This window comes from Excalfactoria chinensis, chromosome 4, assembly GCF_039878825.1.
Source record: "Excalfactoria chinensis isolate bCotChi1 chromosome 4, bCotChi1.hap2, whole genome shotgun sequence".
NCBI lineage: Eukaryota > Metazoa > Chordata > Aves > Galliformes > Phasianidae > Excalfactoria > Excalfactoria chinensis.
This window is the reverse complement of record NC_092828.1, coordinates 31784408-31804974: the sequence shown is the minus strand read 5'-3', so window position 1 is coordinate 31804974 and position 20567 is coordinate 31784408. Positions and strand designations below refer to the sequence as shown.

The 20567-nt window shown below is 38.4% G+C and overlaps 1 protein-coding gene across 1 annotated transcript; it reads right to left on the bottom strand.

Annotated features, from left to right (window-relative positions):
• Nucleotides 1-9687: 9687 nt before the first annotated feature.
• On the bottom strand, nt 9688-20475 carry LRIT3 (leucine rich repeat, Ig-like and transmembrane domains 3). The gene is given in 5 exon segments (XM_072336508.1): nt 9688-10793; nt 11459-11764; nt 18606-19084; nt 20268-20409; nt 20412-20475. Coding segments are annotated over 5 exon segments (2097 nt in total).
• Nucleotides 20476-20567: the final 92 nt, after the last annotated feature.

Genomic DNA, 20567 nt, shown 5'->3' with positions numbered 1-20567 from the left:
GGAGATCTCCAGAATCAAATGTGTCCTAATTAATAAATAGCTGAGCAGCAGAATCTTACAATGAATTTATCCAGAACCTGCTGAAAGTTAGTTTGCACTGAAAGAGCAAGTTTGTGATGTGATGGCATTTAGTGAATGAAATAATTTCAAAGGCACACTGCAGAACTAAGGAAAAAGAACATACATACATCAGACCCTACCCACAGTGGCCATAAGAGCCCCACGTGTGGATTTCCTATCCCATATCAGGAAGAAGTTGGCAGAGAAAGAGGCAAGCGATCTGCACGGGGCTGCCTGCAAAGGAGGCAGCCTGACCTGACACCACCTCAGAGCGAGCCCCGCAGCTGCAGGGAGTGCAGTGCCAGAGCCTCTCAATGACCCAAATGCCACTAAGAGAATGATACCCCAGAACTTGTCATCCAAATCCTGCAGCTACTAAACACGCCCTGCCTGGGGCCACAGCTGTCAATTCTCCACCTAGACAGAGACACGAATTGAAGAGCAGTGTGGGAAAAAAAGGCAGGGGCACTCCGCAAGCAATAGCCCGTGTTATATTTAACATTCAGAGTGTGGTTCTCTATACCCAAAAACTTCAGACAGATTCTGCACTGCCAGTGTGAGTGTGAACATGGAGACTCTGGATCACATTTGACTAGCAGGCAATTTCAGAGAAGCAGAGACAACTCTTAGCATCAGTTTCTTTGCTTCTGGTATCTTGCAAAACACTACTATTATAGATATCCACTGAGATTGTCTATAGGACTTGGAGGCAGTGTTCCTGTGTTCTTGAAGATAATAACACAACCTTGGCCCGAGACCTCTGAGCACTAGGTTAAGCATTAAGGAGCAGGGAAAACCAGCATGCAGTGACTGCAGAACCAGCAAACCAGGCTGCAAGCAAAATGCTCACTAACAGTGACACGCATTCTTACAAAATGTCTAGTCAGCTGCATGGCAACCAGCAACGTCTGCCTAGATAGAGAGTGAGCAAGCAGACTCCTGAAAGATCTGACTACCTCATTCGTATCTGCCAGCTTTTATTGGTACAGAGCTGGATACAGAGAAGTCCTCTGTGGTTTTACCAGAACTAGCACTTTGCTTCAGTAGGAGCATACCATTTTGCATAAAGTAATGTGAGTATTTCTGAGACACACTGCCTTGCATGCTACATGAAAAAACGTTTCACTCAAGTCATTTCACTAGTTAACAAACTAAAACACAATTACAACAAACACAGTAATATAATGTCACAATTTGTAACACCTACCTCACCTTGTTACAGCATCTGTATTAACAGTTTGAGTACTTTAGGGCCACTCTGCCTAATAATAAAATTTTTCCTTAGTTAAGGTCAATTGGGCATTAAGACAAAATCATAAAAGGAAGCACGCACCCAAATCCTTCCCAGTAACACCAACAGGAGAGGGCTGGATATATCCCCTGGGCAGTGCTTTGAAAATCAGCCATAGGTGCCCGGTTTCCCAAAATGAAACAAGACTCTGGTAAGGGGAGAGGAATTCTATTCTGAGTATGTGCATCCATTACGCAGTGCTAAAGAAACCTCTCCCTTTGCGCCTTTTCATTTGGCTGTTTTATTTAGAACTGGGCTGATTGGCAAGGCAGCATGCATCATCAGAAGGAATCTAAATACTTAAAACACCTGGGCCAACTAGTAAAACTGTAACATCATCTGCATACATCTAAGCAGACTTAGAGAAGGACCTAGCCTACAGATGCTGGTATAGAGGTAAAAGACAGCAATTCCTGCATAAATTCTCATTCCCCCCTAGATGCTCATCACTGCAAAACATGCAGGCCAAGGGCAGGGACTCTCCTCAAGTGTTCTTGAATCACAGGCTCATCTTCACATTCCAGGATTAAATACTCAGAGTGACAGCTCTTCGCATTCAGACACTAAAGAGAAGCTTATCTTGAACTAACTGAAATTAATAGCAAATTTCCAATGACTGCAATCAAATCCCACTTTATTTGGCATCTCCTGTGAAAGAGATAGATTCTTGCCCACCCCCATATGGGGAAACAAGCATATTTCCTTTTTCTCCCACAGAAACCAGAACAGATCAACATCTTGATAAGAGAATATCTTAATGGTATAATCTCCAGGGGCCACATTTAAACCTGTATAATGTACTTCAAATCCAGTAATCAGAAATAATAGAAATACTAATATTAATAGGTTAATATTTTTTCTAAAGAGTGGTGAAATTAAAAATAAAACCAAAAGTAACATTTGAGTAAGGTTTCAAGATATGTTTTTCAGACTGTAATATTACACCTGTCCCAAACACAGTGTTTACTGCTCGCTGCCACACAGCAAAGCAATTAAATCACCAGAAACGAGTTTCTGAAAGCCTTCCAAGTCATAGCACCGTGTGGATCAAGTATTCCACTATTATTAATGCTTTTTCCAGAAGGTGAAGAAGAATAAACTAATAAGTGCAAAAAGATTCAAGAGAGAAAAGAATTACAAGTGCTTAAGTGGAAAGGTTTGCCTGGGCTGCTGCATGGCTGCTGAGAACTCTTCCTACAGCTGCATCCAAGAGGGATAAATGGTAACGTCCGTATTTCATATCACACTGGTTCTCCCAAGGCCTGCCAGATGAAACACGTGGTCAAATTCAGACAGCTGTACAAACAGGGAAAACCATCATACCCCAACTTGATGTGTTAATGTAAGTCAATTTATGATGAAAACACTAAAGTTGTCATGATTTCTCCTAACAAGCTGGCCTACTCCTAGAAGTAATGTGCTCACTATTTACTAGATTATTATTATTATTATTATCTTTGAAGCAGTAAATATCTTGGCAATCAACACTCAGATAAAGTGCTTAGGGTTTGAAGAAATACTCTTCAGATTTGACTGTTGAACCCAAACAAACTGCTATTCTGTTGCTCCCTGAAGAGTTACCGGGGAGCAGAATTTCCACAAAACTAGAAAAGATAGTCTGCCAATGTCAAAGAAGGAAATGGTGGCTAAGTGGCAGTCACTTTACCTTTCTGCAGCCCCGTTACTGAGGCAACAGGTACATTAAATTCTGTGAATGGTAACTTTATAGCAGCCAGCACAGCTGTTTCTCACAAACTGCTGACCTCTAAGGATGCTGGAACTGCTATGAAACTGCCAGACTCAACTCCCTGCTCTTGCACAAGTGCCAGGTACTACACAGATTCCTGATAAGTATGTAGATCGGCCCAAAAAATCATGAGTAATATTCATTAGTCTGTGATTAACAGTGATTACTTACATCAGCTTTGTACAATGATGTAAAGAGAACGCGTAGTAGCATTTGCACAGGCTCCCTTACCATGTGGAAGATCTTGATTACCTATGGTCTCCCTAATAGGCTGTCAGTTATCCTTGGAGAATTTCCTTGTATCATCATTTCTTGAGATAGTTTTGAAACTCAACAGTAAAGAGTGCTTTTTCTAACAGTTACTATCAGTGCAGCAAGAGGCTTGTTGCCTGCTTGTCATGAGGCTGAAATTATTGAGATGTGGAAGCATCTTCTCAGTCTCTCCCTTGGCCCAGCCTCTCTGCAGACACTCTCCTTATTTGAACATACTTATTCTTGGTGTCTGAAAGTTGCTTGAAATAATGTGCAACAGAATTAATCTCACTGTAACTGGAGTGCTGCTTCACATTCTCAAACTGCTAGCATCTGCTGAAACTGCTGTGGGATTAGAAAGACCATTGAATGCCAGTTTCCAGGATGTGGTCAGTAAGTTATTTAGAGTATCTTTTCAGAACCCTTTCCTAATTTTTATCCCCAGACCACACAAGTTTAGCATCACACTGTTCAAGAAGAACATGACCTCTTGCGAATTTACTCCAAATATTCATCAGAGGAAGAAACCTCATTTCAAATATATTCTTAGGTGGGATATTTGACTTCAGTTTCCTCCAGGCCTGTCCCCCTGCCCTTTTGATGAATCACAAGTTACCTGAACTGTACGATTCAGCAGGTGGTCCACCTCATTTGTCAGTCCCGTGAGGCTCCTTTGACAGCAAAGATGTCAGTCACACACTCCACAGCTATGTAACTTCATCAAATTCAAGAAGGCAATTTCTTTCTTGTTTCCTTCAGCTCAAGTCTAGGGTTCCCTGCACACAAGTCTTGTTACAAGGTAGTTCACATTTGAATTAATATTAAATGAAATGCACAAATCACATAAAAAAATACTGTTGTTTATGTCTCAGGTCAGATTTCCCTCTATCCCAGTGAAGACTGGATCCTGGATCCTCTACTGGAAGAGACTCATTCTCACTATTCATCCTCCTTGCAGTTCTTACTGGTGATTATGTAAGCCCCAAAACTGGTGAATTAAGTATCTCCCACTTAGAGAACTGAGTGCTCTTCAGTAAGTAGAAAATAAATGTGCTTTAATCTTACTCCTGTGTTTCCTGGAGGACTTTTTTCTTTGCCACTTGTGCACCCTCATTCAGCACAGCTTGTTTGATTTTCAGAATCTGTGTTTGATCAAGATGACAACTTGTTGCTCTCTTCCAGGGCAGACTCAAACATGAGCAGCTATACTAAAAATTCTTGTTTCTCATCCCAGTCTTTCATATATACATTGCATATAAATCATATATATTTAAAAATATATATATATATGCAGTCATGCATTACTCTAGGTGGGGTTTTGTTTGGCATCACAGGGCTGATCAATCCTTGAAGGAGTTCTCATTTCTTTATAAAAGTCAATAAGTTTTGAGAATCACCTTTTCTTCTCTCAGATTATTTGATCCATGCTTCACTTCTACACAAATCTTCAGCAGTGAGACACTGAAAAGTTTAATCAACTTGTGACAAGTTAAACTTCTGCCTGAACATTAAGTGTTTCAGACAATCTGTAGAGCTAAATCATCACTGAAAACTCAAGAAAATGCCTCTTTTCTTTATCAGTAAACAAGGAACTGCATTAATTCTCTCTCCGAACCTCTCCTCGTACATTCTCATGTCACAAAGAAATACTCCATATATGAATACTGGACAACGTCTATTCAATCTTGCCTGTCCAAAACAAAGAACGTTATTTGTCTGGCTTGTGAAAAACGTGGCTTACATTGTTTCTGCTGCTGATTACCATATCCAAAGGGAATGTCTGCTCCTCTGTCAAAGAATAAAGAACGCTCAAGTGAAATAAATAACAAAGAACATTTTTTGTCACAAAATGAGCCTGTATCCCTCTAGGAACATTCCTTCCTAATGTAAAGAAATATTTAGAGACAATCTACTAAAATAAATTTTATTTATTTGAGGCTGAAATCAGACTGATTGGAAGAGATCTCCAGGAACTGAGTGCTCAGGATATATTGATGTAATGCATATGTGACAGCAAACATTGCAACTGCAAGGTGGAAATGATCCTTATCTAAGAGTCTGAGTTCCAGAACAGGCAGGAGTGTTACAATTTCTGATTTCACTCTCCTGCTGCAGAAGGAAGGAAACCATGCCACCACATCACATTTGCACTAAAGGACAAGAAGTATAAAAGTATTTTTTATTTTTAAACTATTCACTGAGAAACCAAAAGAGGTTTCTCAAGATCTAAGAGTTTGCTCTATGAAAACACCCATGGATAACGTCATTCATGTGTAATCTGAAGCTCATGGTATGCTGCAGGATTAGTCTAACATAAAAGAATGTTCCATCAAAAAAGCAGGATAAAATTTAAGTTTAACAAATTTAATGTATTTAATTTTCCATGCCCCATACCTGGCTATTTACCTGCCCTCTTTCTCCCTCTGTCATTTCTTAAACACAGGAGACTAGGCTATGAAATAAAAATAAATATATGGTCATGGTTATTTTTGGAGGTCCCGATGTTTGGCCAAATCTTAGCAGCATAACATTCAGGACACATGACTCAGAAGCCGATCCGATCAGCCCAAGGCTTTAGATTTCAGCATCATTAATTAAATCAGGTTCTCACGGAAAAAAAAAAAAAAAAAAAAAATTTAAAAAAAAATACTTACAAGTATTGGACTTAATATCCCTTTTCTTCAACAAAAGTACAGTTGTTTTAGAGACTGGAAAATTTTACAAAGCAGACTATTCACATTATTCTGTTCCTTTTTATCAAACAATGTTAAACTGGATGAATAAATGCTAGAGAGTTAAGCAATAACATGATTTTGAGATCTGGTTTGGAATTCTATTCTTCGAAAGATTAGAGTAAAAAACCGGCTGTATGAGTCCTTCAGAGTGCTCAAACAACTGTATGAGTAGGTGAGCGGAAAAACTAAAAATACACCAACAAAGCACTTGTTTTATTTACTGAATAAGCAAGCCATTGAGTTTACATAATAGCTGCACCAACTCTACCAGTAATTGTCCTTTTGGATGGTTCTTCTGCTTCTGATGTACCCAAGTAGGCTCTAATTACAGTTTTAAGCATATTTTTAAATTCCCCTAGTGCCCTTGTTCCATACTCCTATTTTATAGCTGTCCCCAGTTTGTCAGAAGGATGTATATACATACATGGGGCTCTACTTGTACTGTGCAGGCAGAATCTTCATCATCCTTTTTATGTCCGCCTGTCTGCAGATACCCGAGTATCCTTGTTGTGTGCATAAGAAGAACTGCAAACAAATGACTTTGCAGCACATAGTCCAGTCACTCTTGAGGATATTATCCCTCCAAGCTCTCAGCCTCCTTTTTTTTTCCTCTGATTTCTCAGATTTCCTCCTATTCCCATTCACCACATACAGCCCAAAGCTATAATTGAAGAAGGAAGGGTCAGGCAAGTACATGGTCGCATATGAAAACAGTGTTTTATTTTCACATCAAAACAACTACTACTGTAATTACTTCTTTGAAAAGGTAATGAGTTTAAAACATCCTTTCCTGAGTCTATCAACTAAGCCCAAATATATATGGCCTTGCTACTACAGATGTTTTCACAGTACACATGAAAGAGTTCTCTTTCTTAATCCCCCACCTGGGACAAACACGAGACAGTAGTGCAAAGAATATAAAATCTAGTGTGGGTAACAGCAAGGACTAAAACATGACTTTAAAATTTGGCTTAGTAAGTGCACATCGAAGATAAGGTTGCGTTTAACTGTAACAAGTGCTGAGAATCTTTTAATTTTCAAGTAAAAATTGGATCTTCTTGGAATGCAGTTCAGTTATTTCGTTGCAGGTAATGTATAAAAAGGTTTCTAACCTTTCTGGTGAAACATGGGATGAATTGAGCCAACAAAGTGCAAAAACATATGAAAGGCTGCGCATAAACTTTGGTAAAATCTTCTCCAAAGAATCCTCCTGGCCAACCATAGGTTGCAGTCATTTGCTGTTCATCATGACGATTCACTCAGCATTGCATTTCGAAAGACACTAGACAAATAGATCATGGGTAACAAAAATCTATCTTATAATGATTCCATTAGGGATCTTACAAATTTACTGTATAAAAACTTTCATCTGTTCCAGGAAGTACTTCTTCAGCTCCTCAATTACACCAATCCTGGGTGATGCAGTGTGCACATCTTTACTGTGCACTCAATTTCTATCTAAATTCTTCATCAGAAGTTCTGACATGAGGTATATATATGACTTAACTCATTCCTGACTTTACAACATATTAATTCATCAAAGGTTAGTCAAACCAACAGGTTTCACATTTGCAAATGAGCTCTCTCAAATAAGCTTTGCACTACCACCATCTGGTACATTGACACAGCATATAAAATAAATAAATAAATAAAAATCACTCTAGAATTAGATTCGGGTTTCTCACAGAGCTTTGAAACCTAAAATCAAATGTCCTCCAGGAATTAAAAAGTACAGGTTAAAATAATCACTCATTAATGAAAAACAGTGTTTTTCATTGGGAAAAACCTTCAGTGACAGCTGCTGATTCTACTATCTGTGTGGAGAATAGAAGGCAAATAGTGTAACACTTCAAGTTAACACATCAGATCTCTTTAAACTTTATCTCAAATATCTTTTCAGACAAACTATGTTTTTGACACAACAAACTACTTCCCTTAAAAAAATGCCAAATAAAAAACACACATCCAAAGTCAAAATATTCCACTCAGAAAACTAAAAATATTTTCACTGAAACCAAAAATTTCCCATGGAAGAAGACAAATCACTTTTTAACCACACATACTAGTAACAGAAGGAACAACAAGGTCAATTCTAAAAGCTTATGTGGGTAAAGTAACTTTGCGCTTTTGAACATCTCACTCGCTTCCTCGGTTTCAGACACAGATCCTGTTATCCCTGACTATGGAGTCCTGACACATAGATGGTATGGAAATTTTTGAGTGGGTTTATTTTCTGCCACAATCTTTCTTAAGTTGCTTTTATGACAAACAGTTATCCTCATCAGCCTATATGCTTTAAACAAGGCAAGCTCTCCAACACTCCAGTGGTTAAAATTTAATGCTATACTAAAAGACAATAAAAAAAATGCCACTATTTTGAATGTAATTAACTAAACTTTGGTTTGTAGCTGCTAGGCAATGTTTCTTGCTTTGGAAAGAGAAGATTCCCAGTTTCCAAGCAAGGTAAACAGTTCTTTCAGGTATAAAAAGGTCCAAGAAAACAGTACCGTTTCCAGTTTTAGGAAAAAATGTGATTCCTAATTCACACGTTATTCTAACCTCAATCTTAAACGATGCAGCTGTTATTTACTGCAGGTATTGAAAAAGCAGCTTCAGAATAGAAAGTTCATTATTATTAGTAACAGGTAATTCTACATTCATTGTTATTACTTACACTGTATTTTCTAAAGAACATTGTCACAATTAACTTTGATTATGCTCATTAAACTTCATTAGACATCCAACACGGCCTGAGGACAAGACTTCCTCCTACTGTATCTCAAAGTATACAATAGTACTCCAGTATATAATACTGTGTAATATCTATGCAATATACTGCTGTGTGACATGGTGTTTTGTATTACAAAATGCCATAAAATTCTCCCTACAGAGATTTCTGAAATTGAGGTATATAGCCACACAAATGCAAGTAAATCCTAAGGCTGGGATTTTGTAATAATCTTTTGCTGTAAATTTACAGTATCAATATACAGCATCATTCCCAGAGTTAATCACAATGACATCTTACCCAAGTTTCAGAACACTAAAGAAGCTCCTTCACCATAGCATCTTCAAAATGACAATGTGATGTATATTGTAGCTCTCAGAAGTCCATAAATTGCAGCTACTTAGGATCACCTCCAGTTCTATATAGTTAACAAACAGAGCTGTATGACAAATTTTCAAAGCTTCAACTTCAATAAACGTGGTTTAAGCTTTTTTTTTTTCCTATCATCTTTAAATACATATTTTTATGAATGTTGTAATAATGTTTGATTCACACAATGAGCACATCATACAGTTAAATGAGAGAAAATGATGTTTTAATTAAAGCAGAAGACCTTTAAGCAAATAACCATTTCATGCTATATTTATCTCTCAAAGAATGCCATTTCCTCATATCCAAAGTCATAAATGTACATATATATATATTTATCTTCAGTTCCCTCTCCTATCCATCACTGCACCCATCTGGTAGGGTCCATGACATCAGACTATATATTCTGACCACCACCTGACACTAACCCGCTTCCCAGTGCGGTATCATCACTATGGATAACATTACCCATTGTGTATTCCATCTCCTCCATCCACACCCATGTTCAACAGAGGTACTCAGACCTAGAGCCTTCACTTTTGAAGGTCATTTGAGAATCCATACTTGACCTAGAACAAAGGAGAAGTCTTTCTGACTCATCTGTATACCTTCTTGCCCAGAGTTCTCCTCCTGTGTTCACTGTTCGAGGCTTGAGAGAGAGTGTTTCAAATTTCACATAAGTCTCTTTTGCAAGGTCAGCTTCCTTAGGAGCTTTGGGTTTCACATGAAGTTTTAAAACTTTGTAGAGTAAGAAAATTATCAAAGGTAAAACAACTACACATGCTGCACTGCTGCCCATTATCAGAATAGAAAACTGAGAGCTGCTTTCATCATTTAACATGTCAGTAGTGAAAATAACGCATTGCTCTTTTGTAGGTGGCACTCCTTTGGGTGATACACATGCCATGTACTGAGTACTAGGTTGCAAACCATCAATTGTAACTTTGTTTTTGCTAGAATCCGTGCTCAGAGGCAACATCTCTTCATCTCCGTACTTTGAGTATAACACAGTCACTGCAGTGCTGCTTGAGGCATTGAGAATTTTCCAAGTCAAGGTCACTCTTTCATCTGTTTCAGTGATCACCCTTAGGTCCATCACAGTAACATTTTGCTCAGCTGTAGCTGCTGCTGCCTTAAGTGAAGTCTCCTCACCTTTCTTGCTCATCTCCTCAGTCTGCTTTGCCTCTTCACCTTTCTTCCTTGCATCCTCAGTCTGCTTTTTGCTTCCATTTGTCACTGTCTTTGAATTTTTCTTTCCATCAGCCATGGACCTGGATTGTTTCTTGTCAGTAACCCTGGCATTTGTTGATCTTTCAGTGGTAACCTGTATTGTGGTGGTTGATGTGGTGAAAAGAGGTGTGGTTGTTCTCTCAGGTGCCCTCCTGGATTCCTCCAGTGTGGTATTCTGTCTCTCAGCCTCCTGCTTCCTTCCATACTTCTGTGGCAACACAGTTGTAGTAACAACACCAACCACTGTGACAGTAACAGCAGCTTCTGACATTCCTGCCAAATTCTTTGCTTTACATCTGTATTCGCCTGCATCCTTGTACGAAATCCCTGTCAAGCTTAATATGGACCATCGGACTCCTTCTCCAGGTGTTTCTTGAATTACTACGAGAAAACGTAAAGAATAAAATATTATGAAAAGGAGCTAAAGAAAAAGTAATCATTAGATTACTTTTTTTTCCCCCCTCTGAAATTGTTTCTATCAGAATGAAGCATATGTATTAAAAATGAAAAAAAACAAAACAAAACAAAAAAAAAAAAACTAACACACATGCAAGCTAACTAATGGAACTTCCAGTAAAAGAAGTACTCAGCTTGGGTCAAAATGGAATTTCAGGAGGAATTACCAGATAGTGGTTTTTTTTAGTTTTATTAAGTAGCATTAGAACAAGGAAATCAAAATGCCTTAAAGCCAAACAAAGCATTCAAACAGCAAAGCTATCACAAAGATTTAAGATTAAATAGTTTTCAGTAATGAATTCTCCTTTCTGCTTCTCAGCTTCTAAATTAATACCCAACTATTCTAACCTCTGTTTTTCATTCTTTCTTTACTCCATTCATTTTCATACATGCACACACACTTCTACTACAGACCAGAAACAGAGACCTAGAGAAAGAATTTCTTAACATCTGTTCCATGGGTGCAAGTACAGTGCAATACCTAGTCCACCATTACTAATAAGAAAGATCTCAAAGCACAGAAAACCCAGTAATTTCCGGCTCTCTCATGTCCTATAAAAAGGTTATTTCTATAAAAAGAGCTATTATACCTGTATAGTTCACTGGTATATTGTCTGACCTAGTCCAAGTAAGCTGCGGTGTTGGGTATCCAGTTGCATCACAGCGTAGTAGAACATTGCTTCCCAGAGGGGAAGTGATTTTGGTTGCTGATGTCATCACAGATGGCTTAAGACACTGTTCTAACTCAGCTTTCTGGAACAAGATCCCTGCCAAGCTCTCCGGTCCACTACATGTAACCAGTGGGTCAAGAAGTACAATCGAGTTGTCCACAATTTTGGAAAATTCAATTAACTTTGAAATGCGACAGTCACAAAACCATGGGTTGTCCTGCAAACCTGAAGAAAGAGTAGGAAAACAAACAAAAAAGCATTGTCAGGCAGTATTCAAATGTTGTGATTTCAGTATGACATATGACTACCTTCAAGTACAGTCAAGAAGAACCACGGGCCTATTCTGAGTTAATATTTTTCTACTGTTCTCTTTTGCTAGCTGACTAGGAGGGAATTTTTATTGCAGAGGAGAAAAGACTAAAAATGCTTACTAAGTCTTTTCCTCATATAAATTTACAGGAGTACAGTAATAAATTGATGTTACCTTTGCTTAACTTATCTATATATCTAGGAAAGCCCTTTGAAAAGATATCTTAAGATTGATGACACATTTTCACTTGTCTGTGGCTACTGGAGGGAGCTTCTCAGAGTTATTGCATCCTGTCACCCTCCTCTGCTTCTAGTACTTCTTTGGGCTCTTACAGTTTGATCTTCTCAGACCCTTGTCCTATGCTTGCAGAGATGGTGGGGGGTTAGAGCTTACATCAACATCTCTGCCTACAGAAAAAAAAGGGATATAGGCTAAGGAGAAAAAGCTCTAGGCCAACAATATTCTTATCTGGCTCTGAACCATACCAATACTCTTAGAAATCTGGCTTTAATTTATGACAGTTTTAGAAACATTTTCAAATATAAAAGAATAGAGGAAAATGGGAAGGAACCTGGAAAAAGCTGACAGTTATAATGATTTTTATGATGGCATAGTAGTACACTGTCTCTTCTTTTGTTATAGGCTGTAACATTTGCTTCTTGGTTCTAAGGTCTTTGAATGGAAGGCTTCCCCACTTGGTGATGTTATTAGGACAAAACAGAGTAGCCACTTCTGAGAAATGTGTTTAAATCATCAGGTGGTACCCATACTATGTTGAGCTCAACACAGCAACAGTCACTTTACCAGGTAAAAAAACAAACAAACGCACAGTGTATCACCCATGGGTTCAAGTATTTTCTCCCCTGATTTGTACTTTTTGGGCATAACTTTCCCCTTTTCTTCTAGCTGTAGCAATAAGCAGAGCCCCCAGACTGAAATGAAGGATGGTGTGCAAGAGCTGCTCACTACCAAATTTACTAACTAGCACAACAGACAAGTCACATAAACTAATTCACAATTAAAACACCTGCCGGCATTTCTCAGGGTTTCTTTTTAGGAATTATCACATCAGCAAATGGGAAAAAAATCTGCCTTCCATACTGGAAGAAACCTTTTGATGAAAGAGCATATGAATAATTAACTACTAGGTTCCTCTCATCACCTGACCAAGATTAGGTTATTTTAAGCACCATAGCGGTGATTGGCTAAAATAGTGATAAACCCTGATTAATCCCTGTTTTTAAAACAAGACTTGACCTGAAGAGATTCCCTGACTTTGACATCACAATCCAATTTCACCCCTTGCAGACACAAGAGATTTTGTATCTATTCACCACCTACTGCTCTCAGGAATGGAGAAATCAAGGAAAACTTATCAGCAACAGCTCTGCTTTAAGAAAAAAAAAGAATCTCCAAAATATAAAACTAATTTTCATTGAAACTCAAGTATGTATTTACAAGCAAAAGCAATATCATTGGATTCTTTGCCATATGTCTAAGCACATAATTATTTCCTCATAAAAGCTCTACCCAATTAAGAATGTGCACCTACCTACTTGCACTTACCTTTTAATTTAGGTAACCTTAGTTCGTAGTTAAGAATAATATTCCTGTATTTTTTTATTTTCATTTGCTTGTAAAGGGTTAATAAGGGGTTAATATTCCCCACCCCCCCAAAACAAGCCCTCCACCAACAGTTCCTCTGTACCAAATAATGCTGAAATGCATATAAACTCTCCAGGACAGTATCTACATAAAATGATACTAAACACATACCTTATGCTACCTTCTGTTTCCTGCAAGCTTCAGTACAGGAAAGGATGGATTTATTATTGTTTCTAATACTACTGCAAAAGGTCTTTCAAATATATAAGTACATGGCTTTCACATTCTCCCAGTGTTGAAGAGAAGAACCAAAGATATTACAACCTAAACAGGCTGAATGAAAAAGGCAAAATAGAAGGAATGGTGAAGCAAAGCCATTAGACTGGGTGGTCATACAGTCCAGGCCTCTTTTGAAGAAATATTAAGGCAGCTTATTGACTTAAGACAGAAATACTTATCAAAGCAAATGTAACATTGATAAATATTTTTGCATTGCAATATACCAATGCAATTTATGTTAAAATTAAATAAGGATTGTAAAGTACTCAAAAAAGCACACAAAAAAACCCCCAACTTTCTTTATTCCAGATTTAGCATACTTGAAGTTTACTTTCACACACTTATACATGTTTGTTTGTATAATGGCAAGTACATGCATATGTGGATCCATGCATGCATATTTTTGCAGTCTTTCTCAGTAAACAGGATTTGCTCTCACCATGTTGATATGGACTTTTAGCATTTCAAATAGCTATGAGTAAAATTCCCTCTATAAATCAGTAGCTGGTCTTAGACCATAAGTTCCAATTGCTACAAAACGATAGTACATGAAATATTCACATTTGGGGTTGATGGAAATATTCATCAGAACAACCAACCTACCTAAATACTCTCTTTTGACTGAAGCTACAAAATTTCAACCTATGGATCTAAACAGTGAATTCTACTTCCCTCACTGTGTCCCAGTGCTTCCTACACACTAATAGCAAGTGAGAAGTTTCAAGAAGAGCATCATCTACCCCATAGCCCAGCAAAATCAGTGGGAATCCAATGGACCTGCTGCGTTTCAAATTTTTTGGCATCTCTACAAGCAACAGAGGCAAGATTTCATTTTACTGCCACTCTGTCAAATCCTGGACTCCTCTCAGTGACTTGCTAGATGTAATTTTCCATATGGAAAATGCTGCTACCATCATTCATGCCAGAAATATCAATCTCTGTACAACAGCCAATGCTGAAACTTAGCTGTGATTTGGATCGAAGTATTAGGTTAAAGCTCCAATGCTAATCAAGATAGGGCCAGCTGATCTCACACACACTGGTTGCTTTACTGTTTCCACTGTTTAATTGTCAGTTCATTCCACAGCTTTGTTTTGAACTGTTCCAAAGTGTATACTCCAAGACAAAGCCAGGAGCTGTGCACCCTCCAGGGACCTCTTCCTGATGCAACTTCATTCCAAGATCCCATCAAGGATGGTTCCCTCTTGTTTTGTTCATTCTCCCAGCATATGTACAGCAGGCTATGCACCTTCAAAACCATCCTTCAGTACCTGCCAGCCCATCAGGCATACAACATACATACTGTTTCATAGTATAAAAGCACGATGTTTGCATTCTTTGTTTAATTCAGACAGCTTGAGCTGAGAAAAAGTCACCCCCACCTACTCACATTTTAGAGACACTGGAACATTCCATCAGAGCTACAGAAAACCAGTGGTCAAGTCTTGCAAAACATTGAACAGCCAACCAGGTTTAAAACAAGAGAGCTAGCTTTGCACTCTGAGGATGTGAGACACAGAGAGCCACTCAGCCACAGAGCCAGAAATCATCCCCTTATTCCCCTTCACATTACATAGTGTGCACACTGAAGATCATCATGCAGTTGGGAGCAATGAAACCACCCTGCAGGACAGAATTGGCATAAAGAGATATACTAATCTGCCAGTCGCTTTGGCTTCTCCAAGAGGCCTCAAAGCAAACATGGGAAACCTGAACTTTCTCTTGCATGCAACTCTCGTGATGTTCAGTCAAGATATTCCAGACAAAATTTCCTCCCGATGTTAAAAAAAAAAAAAAAGAAATACATTTGCACAAATGAATTCAGGGCTTTCTGGTGTTGATGTTGTTAATTAAATACAAGCGACAATCTTGTTTTGCCAGAAGTAGAAAATGAACAAGTTTAAGCCATAAGTACTTACACTAAGTAGAATCTGACTGCTATTTTCCTGACTAGACAAAAACAGCGTTTATTTGCTTCAGTTTCCAGCTTCTAGTGGTGCTCTGGCTGCAGGACCCATTCCATGTAGGTACATGGGCCAGACTGAATGCTCCTGCAGAGCACCACTCTTGAGCATCAAAATGAGTACTGTGTGCAACCACGGGCCTCACATTTAAAGAGAAACTCTTTCCTCCCTTACTTGCCTATTCACTTCCTCCCACTCTCCCCCCTCCCCAACCCCCAATACCAATAAAAGAAGTGTTCAAAGAGAACCAGTAAATATGGTAGGAAATGAAAAAACTCACAATCTACAAGAAACAGATGAAAGAAATAGTGCAACCTGCTAAGAAAGCAAAAGGCCATCAGGGAAGGAAAAAATATATATGAAAGGTTATTGTAAGAGAAGGCAATTAGCTTTTCTGCATGTTCATCCCATGTAGGACAATACTTAATCAGTTTAAACAGCTTAGTTTGCAGTAAGGGAGATTGAGGTTAGGTATTAAGAGAAACTTTCTCACTGTTTCAAAAGATAAGTACTGGAAGAGGTTGACAGGGAAGGCTCTGGTGTGGCCCACCTCATAGCTAAAGGGTAGGCAGGATTCAGTTCACCTAGATCTGAATTCCAGCAGGCTAGAGGCCTTTATGAAATCCTTTCTGGACACTTTCTACTGCGATACTTATTCTGCCTCAGAGGAGAGGAAGGGCATCAATGGGATATGATTCTCTTCCTCCAGGCTCCAGCAAAATAAGTATCAGAAAGGAAATAATGTCACAGAGCACCACATATTCCCATTGTTCCGAGCCAGCATCTCCTATGACTGAAACAATATAGGGGCACCTCAACTCCTAGGGCATCTTTCTTGTTTCTTTTAACCATTTATTCCTAAAAACTGACTGCTTCACAATGGTCCAACAGCAACCAAAGGATGAGCCTCTGGCAATGGGTATGGGTGGCCTAAACTGTGAGTTTTCTAGCAGCAGTAATACAGATAATAAAGCAAACAAGTGGAAACAAAGCTTGTTAAGATGACTGGTTACACAAAAAGCACTCCAATCTCTTATCTCCGATGAAAAAAGAGCATTTTCTGATTCACTATAGAGTTTCTTATACAACAAGCATTGTTTGCCTACAATGAAACAGTCATAAGAAGGTTATGCTGTCAACAAATGAATATTCAGTACATTACCTGCAGCTTATCTAAGGTAAATTAGCACAACATAGAAAGTACCACCCACAGATCTACATTCTCACATTGAAATGACTGCACAGGAGCCTCCCTCAACACGCGGTGTTAAAAACGGAGAAGCAAGGCTCTGAATCCAGTGCATGTCCCTCTCTGCAAATCTGTGCCCACTTGTAGTTCGTAAATGAAAATGATCCAAAGGTCACATCCTACATTGCTAGAAAACACAGTGTTGGTCCCAGGGTTTACCAGGACTGAAAGGAGGCAGGCCAAGTGTGTGCACCAATGAACAGTACAGATGGAGGGAACAGGAGAAAGGGAAGGGGGAAAGGGGAGAAGAGTGTGTGGGTTTGCTTTTTTTATTGTTATTTACTTGTTTATTAAGTGGTAGTAATGAGGGCTGTGTAAGCAAAAGCAACTGAATAACCTCTGGGATTCCCACATGAGGACATCATCAGGAGGATTAGATCTAGTCAGTCAGCTCCCATGTTACTGCTTTCAGTATGGGGTACTAAGCTGACTTAATTTTACACATTTCTTTGTGTTTTTGTTTTGTTTTATTTTAAAAATCCCAAATTAACCAAAGTCCTTTTAATGCTGCAAACTTACAGTTACCACACATGCAATCATTCAGTCTACTTTCATCTATGAAGTTATTTACAGTCTCATCTAAATAAGAGCTTCAGTCCAAACTTTCTGTTGTAAAAGAAAGCAGCTGAATAAATGAATGCTTAATAATGGCTTCAGATCAAGAAGGTGGAATTACTGGGCAGCACAGTGCACAGAGGGTCTTTACCAGTGGGTACCAAGCTCCTGCAGCTAGATTATGGGAAGCCAGCTATTCACCTGGTGCTGGTTTTCCTCCCTTCAACTACTGCACTGCATTACAAAAACACCAGAACACGCACTTATACAGTGACAGACAAGAAAGCTGCCAATGAACATCCAGCTGTATTCTGAAGCTGCAAATAGTAAATGGTTACCTACAAGGCTACAAAGGGAACAAAAAGCCTGACACAGCACAAGGTCACAAAAACAAACAAAAAACAAAAACAAAAAATCCACAGAACACTGACATCATGGCCTAAAAGAAATTGGAGAGAGAGAATAGAACTATGAACGAGAGCCCAGCCAAGCTATTCTTAAACGTTCACTTTAAATAACATGAAAAGCACTGTGACACTGTATGTATCAGGGATTCTTATTCTTCCTCTTGTATTCACAAAGTGAATTGGCAGAAATGTCAGCTTTAGAACAGTGCAGGGTCAACAGGAGTCACAGGGAAGCTACTGTATTTCAGAACAGGGTTTCTATAAGGCATCTACTCTAGCTGCTCATCTGTTCTGCAAGTCACTGCTAAGAACAGCTGCAAGTGAACACTTGTATTTGCAGCCACATTCACCGATGAGGGAAACGTCCTCAGAAGCACAATTTTTGGAATCCCTGCATTTGTTTATCTGGATATTGAATATTTCATAAGGAAACAGGAATCTAGAACATTTCACACACTTTTATAACCCTGAGATAACAATATATGTGAAGATCACTATCTTTCCTGTATATTTTTTCTATCAACAGCAGAAAATAGATGGACAGTTAGATAACAGATAGACAGTCTTGCAGAGCAAGCCAGAAGAATGACTTGTACTAGAACCCTCCTGAACCCAAGGCCTGACTCACCCTGCTCTCCTTTCAAACTTAACATTTAAGTACATTTTAATAAGGAATGAGAGAAGCTTCTTAACATACCCAAAATGACTCTCTGAGTTGCCAGAATGTCCGTGCTCTTGGGAGGGATGACTTCTGAGAAGGGTGGCCAAATGTCCATCAGGTCTGAGGGCAAGGTGGTGAGCTTGTTGCTAGAGATGTCCAGGTAGGTGAGGTTCCTCAGGTACTTGCCAGCCTCAGCTGGAATGCTGGTCACCTTATTGTTATGTAAATCGAGAGTCCTCAAGTTGGGCATTTCTGCCAGTGACTCCCAAGGGAAAGTTGAGATCAGATTACCATCCAGCCTGAGCTCGTGCAGTTGTTTCAGGTTGTAGAAGCTGCTGATATCAATGTTGGCTACACAGTTGTAAGTTACCCACAGATATTTGAGGTCTACTAGATAGTAAAAGGCTTCAGTGGGAATCCTTCGTATGACAGTTTTTTCTATACGAAGTTTTACAGTATCCACAGGAACATTCACAGGGATCTCAAACATGTCGGGGTCATTACAGAGCACAGACCTAGCAACAGAAAGAAAGAGGGAGATCTGCACTTCTTTATCAGAAAGTTGTATTCCAGATTTGAACGCTATTAACTTCTACAACATTAACATCAGAATAAAAAAAAATAATAATAAATCAAAAATACAATTTAAAAAGACAAATGTGAATTTCCTAAAGAGAAAATGAATCTAAATAGCAAATTCCTGTATGAAATTTAGATTTTCTTTATTCCAAAGCATGCAAGCATTTCCTTCTATCTAATGTTTTATTGTCACTTGAAAAAGAAAAGTCATTGTATAGTGAATTACACATTTCTGTACCTCGAATGGGAGCTGCATGATGTATTTTATTATAATGAAGAATTCTGGATACTAATTTCTGTTTTTTTTTGTCACGATGAAGATTCAAAGCCTTTGTAGATCTTTCTTCACTTCTCAGAATAGACTGAAAAATGAAAATGCCAGCATATTTCTCAAAAGGAAAGACTGCTGGCCCTTTTTCTGGTGTGCAAGCAGGAACAATCTACTTTTTAGGGATTCTATAGAACTTCCCATTCCTACTGATTTCAGTGAAATGAGATTCCTCTGCATTCTCAGGAGTCTTCCCTTTCCTTTAGATATACAATTTGGATGCATTAGTTTAAAAGAGTCCTCTTCTCTCTAGAAGCTCTTTAATTTACTCAAGTTTTTCCTTTATATTCTTCAGTTTTGCTTTTTCCTGCTGTCATTTTATACTAAATATGCCTTGATAATAAGTAGATGAAACAGTATCTCCCAAAATTGACAGAATAATCTCCAATTAACCTAATTTTTATTACAAAAAATTATTACTTCCTTGTGAATAAAGGAAAGGAGAAACTACTGTATTTATTTAAACCAGAATCACTTTACAGTAGATATATAGTTTGAGGAAATGGAAAGATCATTACAGTAACAGGAAAAACAAGGGTTAGAAATTACCTTCTACAGTGAAAATGAAGATTTAGAGTAGCAATTTTTAAGCACAAAGCCATTAAAACAAAACATAATGGCCATCTGCTTTAATTCAGGAACACTGATAGCCACTAACATAAATTATGCCATTATTTCAAAGTAACCATTATAAACTAATTTGCAACAAATGTGAGAACATGAGTTATTTCCAGTTTCTTCTGTCCTTTTACCTATAAACCAACTAGTATAAGAAATAATGAAATGCATACCTTGCTCCAGTACCATCACTTCTGCCATGGTAAACACAAGTACATTGAGAAGGACAAAAACCACACACTTCTTCAGAAATGCTCATTATGAGGTATAAGTAAAAAAGCAAAGACATGGCTTCCTCCCAGCACAAATGACACCAAAAAAACCCAAGACTTTATTCATTCACATGCGTGTGCAACATGCTACGAATGTGAATGCAGGCATCCATTTAGTAACAGCAGATTACATCAGATTAGCTGAGATCTTTAGTTGCTTAACCTTCAAATGTATCCTGAAAGGGATCTGTTCAGCCAGCT